This window comes from Acomys minous (genome assembly GCF_964271855.1).
Source record: "Acomys minous genome assembly, chromosome: 14".
Classification (NCBI taxonomy): domain Eukaryota; kingdom Metazoa; phylum Chordata; class Mammalia; order Rodentia; family Muridae; genus Acomys; species Acomys minous.
Window position 1 is genome coordinate 7,081,175 of NC_140496.1, and position 19,281 is coordinate 7,100,455.

The 19,281-nt window shown below is 51.8% G+C and overlaps 2 protein-coding genes and 1 long non-coding RNA gene across 5 annotated transcripts in view; 1 reads left to right on the forward strand and 2 right to left on the reverse strand.

Moving 5' to 3' along the window:
• Positions 1-3,237: 3,237 nt before the first annotated feature.
• MAP1LC3B (microtubule associated protein 1 light chain 3 beta) lies at positions 3,238-11,599 on the reverse strand. 2 transcript variants are annotated; one of them, XM_084757695.1, is made up of 4 exons: positions 11,440-11,599; positions 7,516-7,571; positions 4,376-4,482; positions 3,238-3,652 (listed from the first exon to the last, which is right to left on the reverse strand). In XM_084757695.1, exons 1-4 carry the CDS (start codon positions 11,477-11,479, stop codon positions 3,481-3,483), a joined length of 375 nt encoding a protein of 124 aa, XP_084613821.1. In that variant the 5' UTR covers positions 11,480-11,599; the 3' UTR covers positions 3,238-3,480. The 2 variants fall into 2 exon arrangements, with proteins under 2 accessions (XP_084613821.1, XP_084613820.1); XM_084757694.1 differs by having other exon boundaries at positions 3,238-3,655; positions 11,440-11,598.
• Positions 11,600-13,278: 1,679 nt separating this feature from the next.
• Positions 13,279-14,645, reverse strand: LOC311582946. Its single transcript, XR_014774319.1, has 3 exons — positions 14,555-14,645; positions 14,366-14,454; positions 13,279-13,845 (listed from the first exon to the last, which is right to left on the reverse strand). It is a non-coding gene; the product is annotated as an uncharacterized lncRNA (long non-coding RNA).
• A 4,064-nt stretch (positions 14,646-18,709) lies between these two features.
• The window catches only part of FBXO31 (F-box protein 31), a 38,655-nt gene continuing 38,083 nt past the window's right edge, over positions 18,710-19,281 (forward strand). The window contains exon 1 of one of the 2 annotated variants that reach the window (XM_084755795.1): positions 18,710-19,079. In XM_084755795.1, the coding sequence (XP_084611921.1) occupies positions 18,782-19,079 (298 nt within the window). In that variant the 5' untranslated portion in view covers positions 18,710-18,781. The remainder of the gene's footprint in view (positions 19,080-19,281) is intronic. The other variant, XM_084755796.1, reaches the window with a different exon arrangement.

Below are 19,281 nucleotides of genomic sequence, written 5' to 3' on the forward strand. Positions count from 1 at the left end.
TCCTATTTCAACACAGAAATCGTTGAAAACTGTCTCATAGCAAAATAAAAAAAAATCATATTCAAGTTTTTTGTTTTGTGGTCAGTGTAGGGAATGGAAGTGTTGTGTTACTCTTACAGCCGTTAACCTGAAAGACAGTAGTCTGCTGTGGCAACTCCCATAAAACTTGTGGGATTCAGCCGAGATGAACAAGCTCCAGCACCATCTCAGCCGTCCAGGCAGCATCAGCCTGTGTCTGGAAGCCACCCGCTGCTGCCTTTCGAAGAGCTTGTGTGGTGGTGTGGCATTTCTGTGGAGCCGGAGAGGATGACAGGAGCACGTACAACATGGAAGCACAGGTGGTGTTTGCAGATGGGGCTCACTCTCAGAGCCTGCAGGTGCTGTCAGCCTGGCCAGCACTTATTGATCATCAGGAGACTTGATTGTTACACACTTAACAGACCAGCCCCTTCCGGTCATTTCCCTAAAAGTGCTCGGTGTCAAGTGGTACCTAGGATGGCATGGCCCTGGGCTGCATCATCAGTCTCTAGTCCTGTGTTAACATCTCAGGGTACAAAGTGGGACATTCACATAGGAAGGAAGGAGAACACTACGTTGGGACAAAACAGCTATGTGACCTTTTTGTTCTTTAAGCAAAATAACTCAGTTTTCTACCTTCCTTTCTAGTTTTTATTTCACGGTTAAAATAGTGAAAATTGGAAAGTGTTTTAATGCTGAAAACTTAACTGCTGAAGAGCATTGAGGAATGGGAGCTACCACTCAACAATACAGGCAAAAGATTTTCTTGAATATACGTATAGTTGGGTTTTAGGAAAGCAGTGGCACGCTCAGCTCCAAAGATGACAGCAGCTGGCCTGTTAATGCTGTAGTCAGCAGTTTCTGTGTGGGATTTGTTAGGCTTCCAGTCCTTTCTGTGGGTCAGCCTGGCGGTACACGCGTACTATGACAGTCCCTTGAGGACAGCCCAGTGGGAATTGGGTCTCACCCTCATTCCGTCCCTGTGCTCTTTCTGCTTCCTGTTTGGTCTGACGTGCTCGTTTTACCGACAGCTGATAGGTGACATTACTTGCTGAAGTCTTAAAAGGTTGCAAGGCCTCTCAGTCTGTCTGCTCATCCTCATCCTCAAGGACAGTTCTGGGGAGCCAGAGCAGGCCCAGCTGTCCTTTGCAAAGTGCAGGTGACTCCCATAGAGCAGATCGGGTGGTCCGGAGACCAGACTGCTGACCTGGCCAGGGTTTGGCAGTATTTCAGGAAACCACATACTATACTGGCAAGACCAGGTCCAGGTCTCTGCCCTGCCACAAGGGGGCAGTGGCCCCGCCCTCAGCACAGGTCAGGTCTCATGCACACACAGGAGGTGTTGGTACCAAGACTGAAACCTTCGCAGATTCTATTGGGCATATTTTCTTTTTAGGAATGAAGGACAATTCTCCCTTTTTGAGCCATTCTTTTGTCAATTCTACAAAACTGCATGTAACTTTATAAATATTTTTAAAAGATATAGTTTTGTAAATATTTAATATTCTGCTAATTTGATTTTGAATTGTAAATGTCAAGTATTCTGTTTTTGGGGTTTTTATGTTTTATTATACTTTGTTAAAAAGGAAAATTGTACATTTTTAGACTGTTTTTATGAGTAAATTTAATGTACGGAAAATAAAAATTTGAAAAAATGCAAGTGTTTGACATTCCCAGATCTCTGTCACAGAGTGAGGCAGGGTCTTCCTTCTCTCTTCCCATTCCTAGGACTCCAGGCCTTCCTCTGCTGTTCCCAGCATTCAACAGTGCCCTTACAGTATACATGCTTGGCTGGGTCAGAGAGGTTTCAGCTGCGTGCTCTGACAGCCACAGAGCTCATGTGGCATGGCCTGCCCTGCTCTTCCAGGAACCTGGAACAGCCCTGGCTGAGACTGACTTCACTGTGAGCTGCTGAGGCAGCACTGGACCTGAAAGGCCTGTCACCCAGTGAGGCTTCCTGGGCTGCCCTGAGGGACTCTGTGGAGCGGCTGTCCACATGGGTAAGGTCTCCCACACCACAGCTGGCAGGTCAGTCAGCTATCCAGAGAATTTAAGAGCAGGAGCTAGTGGCAAGGCGTTGGCCAAGGAGAGGAAGATGCCCATCCCACCCTCCAACACGAGCAGCCTGGGCACACTCCAGGGCCCAGTTCCCACCCGACACCATGAGACAGCTCTCAGGACAGGTTCAATTGTGCCTTTATTCACTTAGTGCATCAAAGTGTACAGGTGTCCTATAAATGAAGGCCGCCCTTCTGAGCAGCAGTTTTAAAGCAGTATTACAGGAATCCTTACTGATTGCACCATAGTTATAAAAACCAGGGATATATGACGCACACAACCTACACAAGACAGGGCAGTGAGAATTTACAGTGTAAAATAACATTGAAAGTTAAGTTTGCAAGTAGACAGCTGCATGCGGGGAGGGGTGGGGCTGCCTGTGAGGAGCTTCCCTCCACGAGAGCAGGCAGCTCTCACTGAGCTGCTCAGACCACAGAAGAATGAGTGACCAGGGATGCTCTGAATGTCACAGTTGGGCCACATGCATGGAGCAGGAAGCTTTAGTTGGCACTGGCCAAAGGTGTCTGTCAAGACCATGTGTCTTCACAGCTGTTACCTATGTACTGACATGTTGGAAAACTCCTAACAGCTGTCTGACAAACACCTTTACAAAGACAGTTACACCCCAACAAATGCCTGTAGCTGTAAGCCAAGTGCAGAGGCATTTGAACTTCAAAGTCCAGTCTACCACTTGACAGCAGCATCCTAAGGCCAGCACTACACACCTGCTTGCCCTCCCTGAAGCAGGATGAAATCCAAACCAGGAGAGAAACATTTGCTCTGCAGTCTCTTAAGCTGGAGCCATCACCCCTGTTCGAGGCTGGAACTGGCCTCTGAGCAGTGGAGTGTGGTCACACCTGGACAGCAGTGGGTGAACTTCCCTGCACTGCTGAGGGTGAGCATGGTGGTGCAGCTGGGGGTCAGTCAGGACCAGGCCCTCTAGGGTTATATCCAGCACATCGGACCTGTTTGGCCAGAGCCAGAGCCCTCGGTTAGGCAACCTGGGGAGGGGGACCGTTTAGGGAGACTTCTCTACTCAGTGGAAGCCCTTTTAGAGAAGGCAGCACGTCCCAGGAAGAGACTGTCCCTGACGCTCTGTTCCATCTTAAGTCCCTACTGGGGAGAAAAATGTCAAAATAACTTGGTCTTTTTATTGGCAACTTAGGATGCAAAGTATTTTATTTTTAAACTTCTAAAGTTTGAACACAAGACAGCCTAGTTTAGATGAGTTTCCAAGCTGAATGCGCTTGCATGGAGCTCAGTTTCTGCCTGAAAAACAGTTCCTAACACCCTGGGTGGGCGCCTAAGTTCTGATCTGTGTGAGTGGTGAGTGACCAGCTTCTGCTGGTAACATCCCTTTTTTCCTTGGTAAGGGCTTAACAAACATGAGGCACCGTTCTAGTCTTACACAGCCAGAGCTGCCCCAAATGTCTCCTGGGAGGCATACACCATGTACAGGAAGCCGTCTTCATCTTTCTCGCTCTCGTAAACCTCAGAGATGGGTGTAGACACGCTCACCATGCTGTGCCCGTTCACCAGGAGAAAGAAGGCTTGGTTAGCGTTGAGCTGTAAGCGCCTTCTGTGGAGAGAAAACAGTGGGAGACTCACCAAGGTCTCATGCTGTGTGCAGAACTTAGGGCACTAAAAAAGCCCACCGGCTGGCAAAACCAAGCATGCCCACAGCCCACCTCGATGGCTGGATGCAAGGACTGGCTCTATATCTGATGCCAGTTTAAAGCTGTCGTCCAAACAGCCATTAGTATTCCCAACCTACAAGTGGCCACAGCCTTTTAGCTTGCTGCAGCTGTGAGTGCACATTCTCTTCCTAACTGCTGTGCAAGCCGAAGTGTTCCCGAGAGTTTCCTAGGATGGGTGGGTCTCAAACTGGGGCCACAGCTGTCTACTACACCTAGCAATTACAGTGTTTTAAAGAATCACCACCCAGTAGGTGTCCAGCCTTTAGCCCCTCAGATCTGAGGTCTTTTTTTTTTTTCTTTCCCTTTTTCTTCGAGACAGGGTCTCTCTGTGTAGCCTTGACTGTCCTGGACTCACTTTGTAGACCAGGCTGGCCTCGAACTCACAGCCATCCGCCTGCCTCTGCCTCCCGAGTGCTGGGATTAAAGGCGTGCTCCAGCACACCCAGCTAGACCTGATGTCTTAAATAAACAGACTACACTCACAGCTATCCCACGGCTGGACATCCTGACTTACAAGGACACGAAAGAAGCAGGAGGGACCTAAAGCCGGCACCAAGATGAGTAAGGGAGCTCAAGGAAACAGGACAAGAAGTGGCCAATACCTAATTATCTTGATGAGCTCGCTCATGTTCACGTGATCAGGTACAAGGAACTTGGTTTTGTCCAGGACGGGCAGCTGCTTCTCACCCTTGTATCGCTCTATTATCACCTGCAGAGGCCGAGAGAGACTTAGCAGCAGACACACCACTCCCCATGCTGTGGCCACCGCGTGCCACACAGTCCAGCCTAACTCTGCCTGCTTTTGACTTCCCCATGGCACTCCCCCATGGCTCTGCCACTATCCCTGGCAAAAGGTGGCACAGGACATGTAAGAGGGCCACCAGGCACCTTTCTGCTGTTTAAACTGTGCTACGATGAAAGATGTATGCTACACACCTGGCTATAGTTCTGTAAAAGTTCACACTGGAGCGCAGCATGGCCTGGTGCTTGCTTCCCAAGAGCTAGGATCACAGAGCCCGGTGTCTAGCAATATATTCAGCTCTAAGCTTTACGGGTCAGATGGTTGTGAGCACTAGGAATCAACCCAGGTCCTTGTGAGAATGAGTGCTCTAAGCCACGGAGCATCTCTCTAGCCCCTTGCCACTATTTGGGGGGGGGGGCAAGTTGTTCAAGACAGGGTTCCTCTGTGTAGTCCTGGCTGTCCTGGACTCGCTTTGTAGACTAGGCTGGCCTCGAACTCAGAGAGATCTGCCCACCTCTGCCTTCTTGAGTGCTGGGAATACAGGCGCGCGCCACTGCTTCCAGCTCCAAAAATAATTATTAAGAAATGTTAAGGGGGGGCTGGAGAGATGGCCCAGTGGTTAAGAGCACTGACTGCTCTTCCAGAGGTCCTGAGTTCAATTCCCAGCAACCACATGGTGGCTCACAACCATCTATAATGTAATCTGATACCCTCTTCTGCAGATAAAGCACTCATATGCAATAAATAAAATAAATAAATCTTTTTAAAAAAAAAAAAGAAAGAAATGTTAAAAGCAGCCTGCTATGGTGGCATGTGCCTTTAATCCCAGCTCTTAGGAGGTAGAGTTTAAGACCAGCTTGGTCTACACAGCGAGTTCTAGGACAACCAGAGACACATAGAGAGACCCTAACCCCAATAAAGAAACAAACAAAATCAAAAATAAGGGCTAGAGATATGACTCAGTGGTTAAGAGCATTGTCTGCTCTTCCAGAGGTCCTGAGTTCAATTCCCAGCACCCACATGGTGGCTCACTATCATCTATGAGATCTAATGCCCTCTTCAGGCATACAGGCATACATGCAGACAGAGCACACATATAAATAAACCAGGCGTGGTGGCACATGCCTTTAATCTAGCACTTGAGAGGCAGAGGCAGGCAGATTGCTGTGAATTTGAGGCCAGCCTGGTCTACAAAGTAAGTCCAGGACAGCCAAGATTCAGAGGAAACCCTGTCCTGAAAAAACAAAACAAAACAAACAAAATTTTTAAAAAGTTAAGAATAAAAAAAAAAGTTAAGAGCTAGGTATGAATCTAGGACACGTACTTATAAGTCCCAGTATTTAGAGGCTGAGGCCTGCTCTAAATTCAAGGTTAACCGGGATGAGACCAGCCTCAAAAACAAAACAAACTCAACAAACCGCTCCAGATCTGAGCGCTGATGAGCTTAGAACCTCAGTACACCAGGGTTCCCTTATGGACATCCACCTGAGAACAGAAAGCCATGCCTGCTCACTGTGTGGCAGGAAGGGACACCACCACACCCGTTTCCGGAGGGAAGTGCTTATCTGCACATACTCCCTGTATGTGGTTCCTTGAAAGGTGCCATCCACAGGAAATGCCAGCTCTGGGCGCCACATGCCTGGGTTTACAAGGCCGACTGTCCGGCAGCAGAGTGCAGGGTAGTGACGGAGCATGTTAGAAGTGCGGGGACGCTCACTTGTCCTGATGGGGTGTGAATAGGTTCCAGCCCCTCGCTGGGAAGCCCCGCAGTGACACATCCTCTGAACATATCTGGTTCCTCTCCACTCCGACTTCTGCTTCTCTTGATCACAGCAGAGGACAGGCTGCCTGGTCTGAAATAGGCCTCTGCCCTCAAGCCCGGAAGGCCTGGAGCCACCAGACACCATGTGCTGAGCCTGGCTCTCATGCTTGCCTGGAGTCAGGGTGGATAGCTGCATCTCTGCGAGAGCACAGGCCTGCCTGCGGGGAGCCGCGTGCAAACTCTGGCAGGCTCGGGCAGCTGCGCTTCCTGAAGTAGGTCGGGCAGCCACTCGCAAGTGAAGGGCTCTTTTAGACCAGGAAAGGCTCCTCCCAGGACCTGGCCCAGGAAGCGCACTCCTAGGAAGCCCCAACCCGATGAAGTGTCCACCCAGTGCAGAACGGCATGTCCCACTTGTCCCACCCCGCAGCAACAGCCGCAGGCGCTCCCTTATCAACTTTCCCCTTTCAGAACTGTATGACGGCTGCTGAGAAAACCACAGTGGGCACACCTGCAGGACTTGGCACTGAGGCTCCTAACAATGGAGGAGCAGCTGACATCCTAACAGATAGGTCTTCTTCCACTGTGAAAAAGGAGAATTCTTCCCAGGATGTGGGGCCAAAGTGGAGAAGAGCCATTTTGAATGTGCTGGCCTGTCCATGCCTGCCTTTGCAGCTTTGTGTAAGGCCTACACCGGGGTAGTCTGATGTGCCTGGCGTGCTGACGGGCACGCCTCTTTGTCTCCTATACGGCAGCCACGCTACCCTGAGGGCTACTGATTCCCATAGCAGCCGCCATTCTTGTCTCCTTAGAGACGGCTAGAGTGGAGTTTAGCAGTGGCAAGCGCAGGCCCTGGGTTCAATCCCTGACACCAGAGAAATGCAAAGCAAAAAAAGCTAAAAGGGCAGACAGGTGCACGCCTGTCACCCCAGCATTCAGGGAGGCAGAGGCAGGCAAACCCCTGTAAGTTTGAGGCTAGCAAGGTCTACAAAGCCAGCACCGAATAGCCACGGCTACACAGAGAAACCTTGTCTCAAAAACAAACAAACAAACAACCCAGAGCAAAACAAAAAGCTAGAAGGTCTGGCCAACATGCCCTTTCCCCTTTGACATGTACAAGAGCGGCAAGGCTCAGTCAGACAAGAAGCCCGTGGTTAGTGGGTATAAGGTCCAAGGGCCCCTGGGGCTGTCTAGTGGGTTAGGTTGCACAGAACTGTCATCACAACTACAGGAGAACCTACTGGGATCTTCGTGGGGTGCTGCTCCCGGATGAGTCGGACATCTTCCACTCTTTGTTCTGCAAGAAAGTAAGAGACACAGTGACATCGGGACCCTGCTACCAGTTTCTGCTGGTGTCTGTCCCATGCTGAGGTAGCAGTTACAGGGGCGGTCAGCAGAGCCAACAGCAATGGCAGGTCTATCAACACGACCAGATGGTAAAGCCCTCACTGCAAGGGCCTGCAAACCCAGATGGACAGCCACTCAGACAGGTTAAATGGGCTTGGGGAAAGAGGGGTGTCTCTCAATCTCTCCTCTGATGACTTCTATCATCCCTGTTTTGTTAATTTTTCAACTTGGGTAAACCAAAAAGTGATGTGACTTTCCCTGGGCTTCCTTCCGGATAAGGAAGGGGAGGACTGGCTTTGTTCACTTCCTGAGATGGGCTAAGATCCCAGGTGGCCAAGCCGGGCGTGGTGGCGCACGCCTTTAATCCTAGCACTCGGGAGGCAGAGGCGGGTGGATCGCTGTGAGTTCGAGGCCAGCCTGGTCTACAAAGTGAGTCCAGGACAGCCAAGGCTCCACAGAGAGACCCTGTCTCCAAAAACCAAAAAAAAAAAAAAAAAAAAAAAAAAAAAAAAAAGATCCCAGGTGGCCTCTGCTGGAGACTCTCTTGCCTGAGTTTCCCAGTGCTTCAATGATCACTATGCTCCTGGGCTCTTGAAACACACCACTGGGTGTGGTGGTGCACGCCTGTGATCCCAGCACTCTGGTGGCAGAGGCAGGCGGAGCGCTGTGAGTTCGAGGCCAGCTTGGTTTGTAAACAAGAATCCAGGCTCGGTGTAACCCTGTCTTGAAAAACCAAATTCAACCAAACACCACCACCACCACCCTGTTCCCCACCCCACCCCCCAAATCAAAACACCATAGAGTCTACTGGTGACCACTCTTGTGAGAACTCTCTATTGGCTGTTTAGTTTTTGAGATAGGCTTCCGTAGCATGGCCTGGCCCCAAACACATCCTGTGGCTAAGGATGACCTTGAACCCCTTCTCAGCTGTGCCCTCACTAGTGCTGGGAGGCCTGCGGCCAGCCTTATCTTCAACTGCAAAGAGTAGTAGCTGGCTGTACTGCTGGAGATGGGCTTGCCCTGCACCCTTCCCTACTCTCAAGCACTGGCTGACCTCTCGGCACCGTTCCTCCCCGTCACCACACAGATGGCATGGTACTATCTACACGTGACTTTCTGCCTCTCTGCAGAAGAAGCCTCCATTGTATCCCTGCTCCGTACTCCAGGGTTTAGTCACTGCAGTGAACTCAATCTGACAAACAACAACGCTCACACACCTGGCATGCATATATTTCACGGGCTGCAGAGATGGCTCAGTACCTATTCCTCTCCAAGAGGACCCAGGCTCAGTTCCCAGCACCCACAGTGGCTCAGTCATCTGTAACTCCCTTTTCTGGTCTCCATGAGCACGAGGCATGCACATGGTACAGACATACATGTAGGCAAAAGACTCATACACATAAACATTAAAAACTCAGCTCACAGCACCTAGAACACCAAGTCCCAGGCCTTTAACCCCAGTACTCAGGAGGCAGAAAGGAAGATCTTTGTAAGTTCAAGGCCAAGATGGTCTACATAATGAGACCCTGTGTTTAAACCAACCAAACCAACCACCACCACCAAAAGGCCTTAACCTAGCGCATGGTAAGATGGTAGCACTCGATAGAGTTGAGTTCTTAAAAGCACCGACAGTTAAGTTGGGTAAGTGCAGAAGGGAAAGAGCAGGCCACATGGCTCCACTACCAGAAACTACGTCATTCTGATTTGCCCTAAAAGGAGAGGCAGTTACAGTTGTCTTTATTAAAGCAGATAAGGGACAAAACTGATGGCCCATAGGACCTGCTCAACCTTTGGCTGGCTACGACGACAGAGAACTGGGGGGTTCCTGGAAGAGCTGAGATGTTCCCCGCATGCTAGTGGCCTTTTTAAGCACACAGCTGTTCAGGGGCCAACAATTTGTACTGAGGACTGCAATGAGCTAGTTGTCATGTCTCTGCAGACACTGGAGCAGGCAGCCAGAGGCAGCTTCGCCATCTCCGAGTCCCACAGGTGGCCCTACCCCCACTCAGGCACTTAAGGAACATGACTAACGCCGTAACGTGGACAGGTGTGGTGGCGCACGCCTTTAATCCCAGCACTCAGGAGGCAGAGGCACGCGGTTCTCTGAGTTCAAGGCCAGCCTGGTCTACAAAGAGAGTTCCAGGACAGCCAGGGCTGCTACACAAAGAGACCCTGTATCATAACAAACAAACACCAACCCCCCCCCCCCCAAAGCCACAATATGGCAGTGAACTGCCAAGGAGGCCCAGCAAGGTTCAAAGCTAGACTCCTTTCCTCCAGCCTCTGGGAACTAGGAGTCCCAAATAAACAGATTAAGTCTAAGAAAGTATTATTTTGCTAGTGCCACCTGCAGCACCACAGCTGCCTTACATGGCTGACTCAGGCCCAGCTGCGATTGACAGCCTAAATTCCTGAAGCTACCTAGGTGTTTTGTTTGCTTTGAGAGAGGGAGGACCTCACTATGTAGACTAGGCTGGCCTCAAACTCGGATTGGCCTGCCTCTGCCTCTCCAATGCTGGGATCTTAGGCATGCACCACCGCACTTGGCAGCTTATGTTTGGTGGGAATTTTGCTCTCCACAGGGCTATTTATTTTGTCCCAGTACACAAACTTCCAGGGAAATACCCAGTTCACTGGACCTTAGGACCATCCTGGGGGGGGGGGGAAGAAATGGGCAAACATTAGGTCACCACAGGAAGAAAGACGGCGGAACGACTTTGGGTAAGAGTGAACCCCGAAATCCCTTCATGAGTTCTATCTTGAAGTTGGTCATGTCTGAGAATCTGCAAGGGTGCACAGCCTCCAGGCAATCTCAGTCCCCTTCCAGCACTTGGGGATGATGGCTATTTACTGGAAGGCTAAGAATTCATGACAGGAAGCGAATGGGTTTCTGCCACTAGGCGGATCCTGAGCTTCCACTGCCCTAGGCCCCACCCTGGCTCTTCAGCTACAAAGGGTTTGTTTCGGGTGAGCCCTAAGTCCATCCAGTAAGCTTCTCCTCCTTCTAGGCAGCCGAGACGTCAGAGCTCCCCATCCAATCTAAAAAGATCCAAGACTGCTCTTGGCCTCCTCCAAGGGGCCGCTGCACACCTCGGTGTGGCAACCCTCTAAACTGTCAGTGTGTCAGTAGCCACAGTCAGGACCACCAAAGTCAGAAGCAAGGAAAGCAGCACGCATCGGGTGCCCGCGCTTTCTTCAGAATGACGAGGGTAGGGAGAACGAAGGAGAACTCGGGGAAAACACGCCAAACCAGATGGAACTTTGGAGAGCATATCCCTCCCCCAGCCTGCCCGCCGGCCACTCTGGGGACCCCCGTCCCAGCCGCCCCTTTTCCCACCCTTACTCGTTCAGGGAGTGATCCAGATTAACTAAAGATCACTGAAACCTAGCAAGACAGCTGTTGGGTTTCCGTTATGAGACAAAGGCCATCTCTCCCCCACACGAACGTCGCCAGGCGACTGCGGGAGCGGAAGGTGCTGGGTGCTGCCCCCGGGGATTGCGGGGACCTGGGTCCTGTAAGGACCCAGCCCACAGCGCCGCGGCCGCGGTCCCCTCCACCACCGGGGTCGGGTTTCCAGTGCCATAGGGGACGCCGAGCCCACCGAACCGACGACGGTCGGAGTGACGCGCCGCGCCGCGCCCGGGCTACCCCGGGGACTGGGCCGGCTGGGAGCGCGAAGCTGGGGTGGGGAGGGATGGAGAGGGAGACCCCCACGGCCTCGCCGCGTCCCGGCCCCGCACGACACCACCGGGATCCCGACCTCCACCCCTCCCGACACCACCCGGACCTCCCACCACCCGGACCTCCCACCGCGCACCGAAACTCCGGCGCTGCTTGAAGGTCTTCTCGGACGGCATGGCGCGGAGGTCCGGGTCGGAGGATCCAGCTCCCGCGACGGCCACTTCTCTTGTGTCTTCTCAGCCCGCAGCCGAAGTCAGGTGACCTGCGGAGCGTCAGCGAGGGCGGGACCGAGGGCGGCCCCGACAGCCGCCATGACTAGCGTGGCGGAATCCAAAGCGGTGCGCATGCGTGCCGGCTGCCAACAAACGGTCTGTCATGCGCATGCGCCGGCTGCACTGGGCACCTCCTGGTTTCCCTGTTAACCTTCTCCCTGATCCGAGTGCTGGTGTGGTGGTGGGGACCTGCTGACCCCATTCCTACTCACTCCACGCATGGCCCTGCCAGTGTCCCAGTGCCCGCCCCCAGTGCCCGCCCCCTTGACGTCCCTAAATTCTCCCCAAAAAGGTGACTTGAGGTCTTGCCTGCTAACTCTTTTACGTTTATGGGTTCCAAGACTTCTTGCTGAATCTGACCTTGTGGCGCCTTCCCCTGCAGCCACTAACACGAGTATGTACCCCTGCGTTGAACTTGGAGAAAAGCCAGGTCTTAGGAACTACAGAGCTTGCAATCATTTGCAGTCGGCTCATTCTGGCGTTTCAATCAGTCCCTATACCCCAGACTTTCTTCCTTTAATTTTGTAAATCACATGCTGTTCGTCAAAGGGACTGCCTTATTTATACTCCTGTGCGAACAGGAAACAGACAAACCATTGAATAAAACCACAGAAGACCGTTGATTTGAGTCTGTTTTTTATTGTTTGCTTGAGGGCTGTTGTTTTGTATGAAGCTCCTGGCCCGAGGAACAAGAGAGCAGACTAAAAGTAAAAGGGGGAGGTAGGTTTGGTGGCACATGGCATGTCATCCTAGCACCCTGGAGACTGAAGAAGGGGAATCAAAAATCTAAGGCCATGTTGGCCATGGTGCCTAGGCCTTTATAATACAGCACCCAGAAGGGAGAGCAGTCTGGCCTCTGTGAGTCTGTAGCAGCTTGTTCTACACAGAAAGTTCCTACATAGTGAGAGCCTGTCTCAAAAAAAAAAAAAAAAAAAAAAAAAGGCGTGAGGTGGGGTGGGGCTCAGTGGTTAAGAGTCTTGGCTGTTCTTGCTGAAGACTCAGGTTTTCCTCTAAGAACAAATATGGCAGCCGAACTGCAACTCCTGCTGCAGAGGATCTGAGAGCCTCTTCGGGCCGCCTCGGGCACCATGCACCCATAGTGTGCACACACATGCATACAGGCAAACACTCATGCACATGAAAAACGGTATTTAAAAATTCCAATAAAAGTCCAAGGCCAGCCTCAGCTACATGGTAACCCCCAAATTCCTCCCGTTGAGACAGGGGTCTCTATGAATCTCTGACTGTCCTGGGACTCACTATGTAGACCTGCTGGCCTTGAACTCACAGAGATCCACCTGCCTTTGCCTCACCAGTGCTGGGATTAAAGGCGTGTACCACCACACTCGACATTATTTTGTAGTAAGTAATATGAATATTCCTTGGGATAGTCCATATACAGCAGAAAAGTGAGGGCACAGCGCTTCTATAGATTTATTTGTTTATTTTTTTGTTTTGTTTTTCGAGACAGGGTTTCTCTGTGTAGCCTTGGCTGTCCTGGACTCACTTCGTAGACCAGGCTGGCCTTGAACTCACAATGATCCGCCTGCCTCTGCCTCCCGAGTGCAGGGATTAAAGGCGTGCGCCACCATCCCTGCCTAGATTTACTGTTTACGCAGAAAATGTCTGGTGCTTTCGGCCTTGGTGTGGCACACCTTTAATCCCAGCCCTCAGCATGCAGAGGCTGGAGGATCTTTGGGACTATCAACCAAACAGCTCATTCTTGAACCCAGGCAGTGGCATTTTAAGAATTTCCCACACCACTGCTTGTTCATACTAGTAGGTAGATGACAAAACACCTGGAAACCGAAGCCGGTTCCCAGCGAGGAGCCTAGGCTGGAACCTGGGCACTCCGGAACGCGGAAAGCCGGAAGCCAGAACACCAGAAGCCGGGCGGACACTTCCGTCCGCTGCGCCGAGCGGAGGTGCCACACTCAACATGGAGAACGAGGGGCCCCGCGCGTGCTCAGGGCTGCGGGGCCTGCTCACGCCCCGTCCTACTCATATCGCTTTCTCATTGGAAGAAGCCGTCCATCGGGTTTTATTGTCTGGGAAACTATTGGCCGGTTGTGCGCTCAATCCTAGCGTCACCTGCTCTTTAGAACAAGTAAACAAGAATTGCTCAAGATCGTCGAGGGGAGTGAGGTGGCTTGTCCCTCGGGGTCTAGGGCCTCAGGGCGACAGGGTCAGGGCTGCGGCGGTGCTCCATCCTGACGCTTTGTGCTGGGCCTTTTCCGTACTTTGTACCACTACACTTGTGCATCTGAATCCTGCCATGGGCAAATAGGCCACTATGTTGTTTATTTATTTCAATGGGTTCCTACTGTAGCCCAAGGTTGGCTACGTCAGCCTTGTGGGTGCTCAGATTGCAGGCATGAACCCCCATGATTACTCCCAAAATGGACACTTCTTGCTTGTTTTTTCTGAGACTGGATTTCATGTACCCTAGGTTAGGCCTCACTTCTAACTTCCAGTGTAGCCAAGGGAAAACTGATTCAGCAGTCCCCACCCTCCCAAGTGTACCCCCCCCCCCCCGCCGCCCCCCTCACTAACACCTCGCTGTTGCAAGCCTGGTTACTCTTCCGTGTACCTTTCCTTCTTTTAGTAGGAATTCAAGGCTGCAAAAGCATCAAGCGATGCCCCAATCTGGAGAGGACCTGTGGGCACCGCTGTGGTCTTCTGCCACCTCCCGACAATCAGTGCCAGAGTCTACACTGCTCTGCTTTCTCGATCCTGGCCCCCTTGCTGCTTGTGTCTTGTGCTGGGCAGCTGTACACAGCCTTGCAATACCTGTGTTCTGCTCTTCAGTCTCTTCCCTTGCTCTTCCTTCCTCCTTTCTGTGCCGTCTCCACTTCAGGGCTCCCTTCTACTTTGAGGTCCTAGAACACACATGCACATTTAAATGTAGGGTCCACATATGAGAGAAAATATGTGCTAGTCGTTTTTCTGATTCTGGCTTATGCCACCTAATAGGATCACCTCCAGTTCCAAGCATGTTCTTGCAGATGCCGTAATTTCAATAATCTTTACAGCTAATGGAATTCCGTGGTGTACGTGCACATTTTCTGTATCCATTCCTTATGTTTCCTTCCCAGGGGCTGTTGTAAACAGAGCTGCGGTGGAACACAGTGTGGAAGTGTCTCTGTGGCATGTGGACATGCCTTTGGAGTCCTTTACGTATGACCCAGGAGGGCCACAGCTACAGTAGTTCTGCTTTTAGATTTTTGAGGAACCTTTTTTTTCAAGACAGGGTTTCTCTGTGTAGCCTTGGCCATCCTGGACTCACTTTGTAGACCAGGCTGGCCTCGAACTCACAGCAATCTGCCTGCCTCTGCCTCCCAAGTGCTGGGATTAAAGGCGTGCGCCACCACGCCCAGCTTTGAGGAACCTTAATAACAATTTTATTTTATTTTATTTTTCTTTCTTCAGACAGGGTCTCTCTGTGTTAGCCTTGGCTGTCCTGGACTCACTTTGTAGACCAGGCTGGTTTCGAACTCACAGCGATCCACCTGCCTCTGCCTCCCGAGTGCTGGGATTAAAGGCGTGCGCCACCACGCCCGCCCGGCTTGGTTTTTCTTTTTTATGGTTTTTCAAGACAAGGTTCTCTGTGTAGCCTTGGCTGTCCTGGACTCTGTAGATGTGGCTGGCCTTGAACTCTTGGAGATCCTCCTGCCTCTGCCTCCTGAGTGCTGGGATTAAAGGCATGTGCACCACACCCGGCCTTAAAAAGGATTTTCATAGCATCTGCTTGTATTTCCAATAGCACTGTGCAGAGTCTGACTGTTTTCATTCAAATGCCACTTTTGTTTTTTTTGAAACAGTTTCTCTGTTGTAGCCTTGGTTGTCCTGGACTCAACTTTGTAGACCAGGCTGGCCTTGGACTCACAGCCTCCCAAGTGCTCCGATTAAAGGCGTGTGCACCCACACCCAGCCAAAATATCCACTTTTTATCAGGTTTGTTAAAAAGAACTTGGTTACATGTAGAGGTATCTATGCAATGGAGATTTAAAAATTTTATGTACTACGTAATTTTCACTTGTGCATATCAAATGCTAAACCAAAACAAAATGTGTTTGTGTTCCTGGTAACTTAATCTTGCATATTCATCAGCATCCCACGCTGTGCTGGCTTCCCAAAACACCACTTTCAGGATTGCATCATCCGCCAGGGGCCTGGCTCAGTCTCCTGTTTCAGCTGCTCAGACTCCACTCTGACCTGAGCCTTCCTTCCTTGCCTGTCTGCTCGCTCAGTCCCTGTGCCCTGGCAGGGCTTCCAGAAGCCACTGCCTGCCTCAGCTCTCAGCTTACTTAGCTAAATTAGTATTTAGCAAGTACCTGCCTCTTCTTTCCGGAACAGTCTACCGCTGTGTTTTTCTACTGGCTAACTTCATGTCTTTCTTTCTTTCTTTCTTTCTTTTTTTTTAAGACAGGGTTTCTTTGTGTAGCCCTGGCTGTCCTGAGATTAGAGGTGTGCACCACGGTGCTGGGTTAGAACAGTCAAGTTTACAAGATCAGTTAATTTAAGAATACTCTTTGGGGGAAAAGAAAAACAAAACCAAAAACAAACCAACAACTCTTTGCTGGCCAGTCATGGCGCACACCTTTAATCCCAGTACTCTGGAGGCAGTGGCTGCATGCCAGCCTGGTGTAATGACAGTCCAGGATAGTCAGGACTACGCAGAGAAGTCCTGTCTCGAAAAACAAAACACCAAAACCAAAAAGAATGACCTTCAATGTCTGGGGAAAAAGCCAAGTGGGCTGCTAGGAGTACAGCCTGTACAAGCTAGAGGTATTTTTGTGCTTTTTGGTCCTTCACACTTAGTGAGTCTAAACTTTTTTTTTTGTTTTTTGTTTTCGAGACAGAGTTTCTCTCTGTAACAGCCCTGGCTGTCCTGGACTCACTTTGTAGACCAGGGTGGCCTGCCTGCCTCTGCCTCCTCCTGTGTGCTGGGATTAAAGGCGTGACCCACCACGCATGACCCGCCCACCCCCACCCCCTCACACCCCCCTCCCCCGCGCTTAAACGTAATGTTAACCCACTCTCTTCCACAGGGCTGGGGTTACAGAAGCATTCACCACAGTAGCCAGCTTTGTTTTTGATTTGGAGTAGACCAAATCAGGGCAAGTCTCACACTTTGGAACGGAAGGACGCCCAGAGCAGCCGTGCCCCGTGTAGTCCAGCGACTGCAAAGGCTGATGAACCGCCAGTCCCTTCCGGTGTCTACCAACGGCAGGTTCCTCCTTCCTCCGCTGGACGCCTTGTTTGTTTTCATTTCACAGACTCGGAGAGGAAGCACGCAGTTCCCCCACGTGGTTGCCACACTCAGACACTGTTCATAATAAAGGATAGTCTTCGCTCAGGAATAAAGTGTGTCATCTGTGGGGACAACATGGGACGACGCTTCCTGGAAGGGATGGTTTTGAGGCTAGGAGAAGGGAGGTGGGGGTCCGGATAGATTGGGAACTGCGTTCTCTAAGGGACAACCCCTGCTCCCTCCCCTCCAGGGCAGCCAATGAGGGGGTGGACAGAAATGGAGGTGACACAGAAGCTAAGGGCAGCTGTGACCTGGGGAGGAGTCAGTGAGGTCTGCGAATACTTTCCAGGAAGTGAGCAATACCGAAGGCGCCGGTGTTTTGTTTACGAGTTACCACGCGAAGGAACAGCGCCTACGAAGCCTGCAGGCGGGATGAATCCGGTTTCAGCGAAGCAGGGGACCATCCAGGCACAGCATCGTGGGCCCCCCGGTGCTGGATTCTGGAGTTAGGACCCTCGCACACCTCACTGTAAAAGCCAATACATGTGCAGCCCCGGGAAATGCTGGACCTTAGGGTTCAGTTTGGATGGTCAGTTTAGGGTCTAAGTTGCACGCCTACACGGAGCTTACGCTCAGCTACACTCTTACACGATGTTGATATTATATAATTTACGTTTGTTTATTTACTTATTTATTCTTGACATGAAATCTTGCTGCGTAGCTCAGGCTGTCCTGAAAGTCCCCGTCCTCCTGCCTCATCTTTCTAAGGACTAGGATTACAGGTCACCAAGTGGAGCCTTTGCTTAGCGTTATTACTAATCAATTAATGAATTAGGCAATATCTGTTTGCTTAGTGGTGGCGGGGTTGGGGGGATAGTTTATTGAGTGGACTAAAAGGGGACTCAGGTCCGAGATAACTAGAGCCTCACTTTGGCTCTTTTGAGACAGGGTCTCATGTAGCCCAGGCTGGCCTCAAAACTATTAAGTAGCTATCCCCTGTCCCCAAATTGGAATTAGAGACCACCATGCAAACGGCTAATTTTAATACTTAAAAAAAAAGGTAATATAGTCATATAGAGTCATGAAGGGGAGAGAGCTGCGGAGGATTCACCAGACCACTCCTTTCCAGAGAGGGTAGTTTCTAGATGTTTTTGTGCTGCGCAGGGAAACGCCAGCTTGAGAGCAAGTTGGGGACACCAGGAACTCCCAGGTCACTAAACACCAGAACTTCCTTTCGCAACCAAGGCAGCAGCCAGGGCAAGTTATTTAGGCGCAGTGTTGCTAGGCAACGGTATCCTTGATCTCCGTAGCTAGATTTTGCAAGTCTGACACCTGTGCAAAGGCCTTGGCGCGAGGCGGTTGCTAAGGAGCCTCGTTAGCGCAGTAGGTAGCGCGTCAGTCTCATAATCTGAAGGTCGTGAGTTCGATCCTCACACGGGGCATCCTGCGTTTTTCTTTTCTTTTTTTTTTTTAAAGGTAGGGTCTCCTTACCTGATCCTTTGCAGCAAACGGATCAGTGGTGGGACTTGTGGGAGGGGATGTGGTCATGCCTAGGGGCGGGGCTTTCCGGGACTGAACCCTACGACTCTTTTTCAATGAGCAGCTGGGTACTATAGGTTACCGGCCAAACGCTCTGGAGCGGAGCCTGGAAATAGGGCGTGGCAACAACCAGGGGCGTGGACCGCAGAGAGGGAGGGACCACATAGGGGCGGGGCCAAGCATCTGGGTGGGCTTGGAGCGAGGGCGTGGTCACATCTAGGGCGGGGCCTATCTGCCTCTCGGGGTGGGGCATCTCTGCGGGTCGGGGTTCAGGGGGTGCGGTCCGGTCCGAGGGCGTGGTCACGTTTCGGGTGGAGTTTGAGGCTCCCCTAGCGGGTCCACGGCCATCTCGCTGCCTACGCAGAGCGCTGTGCGTGCGCGCTCGCGTGCGCGCGTCCGCGGTGGTGGCGGGCATGGCGGTGTGTGCTCGGCTCTGCGGCGTGGGCCCCGCGCGTGGGTGCCGCCGCCGCCAGCAGCGCCGCGGCCCGGCCGAGACTGCAGCGGCGGACAGTGAGGCTGACACGGACCCCGAGGAGGAGCGTATCGAGGCGGGGCCGGCACGTTGTTCTCTGCTGGAGCTCCCGCCGGAGCTGCTAGTGGAGATCTTCGCATCGCTGCCCGGCACCGACCTGCCCAGCCTGGCGCAGGTCTGCAGCAGGTTTCGCCGCATCCTGCACACGGACACCATCTGGAGACGGCGCTGCCGCGAGGGTGAGCGGGGACGTCCCATATCACGGGCACTTGGCCGAGGCAGGGGCATGGTGCAGAGTTCCAAACCAGGCCTGGCTGCGGAGTGAGATTCTTTAGAAAACCAGATAGCCAACAGGCCTGGGCTGCAGCGTGAGACCCTGTGTTAGAAAACCAGATCGTCAGAAGGCCTGGCTTGCAGAGTGAGACCCTGTTTTTAAAAATC

Excerpts from the sequence above, each read along its gene's own strand:
- MAP1LC3B (XM_084757694.1), bottom strand. The coding sequence starts at position 11,479 with ATGCCGTCCGAGAAGACCTTCAAGCAGCGCCGGAGTTTCG. Across the intron at positions 7,572-11,439 it reads CAAGCAGCGCCGGAGTTTCG|AACAAAGAGTGGAAGATGTC; the intron begins GTGCGCGGTGGG and ends ACTTTCTTGCAG. Across the intron at positions 4,483-7,515 it reads AGCACCCCACGAAGATCCCA|GTGATAATAGAGCGATACAA; the intron begins GTAGGTTCTCCT and ends CGGCCTCTGCAG.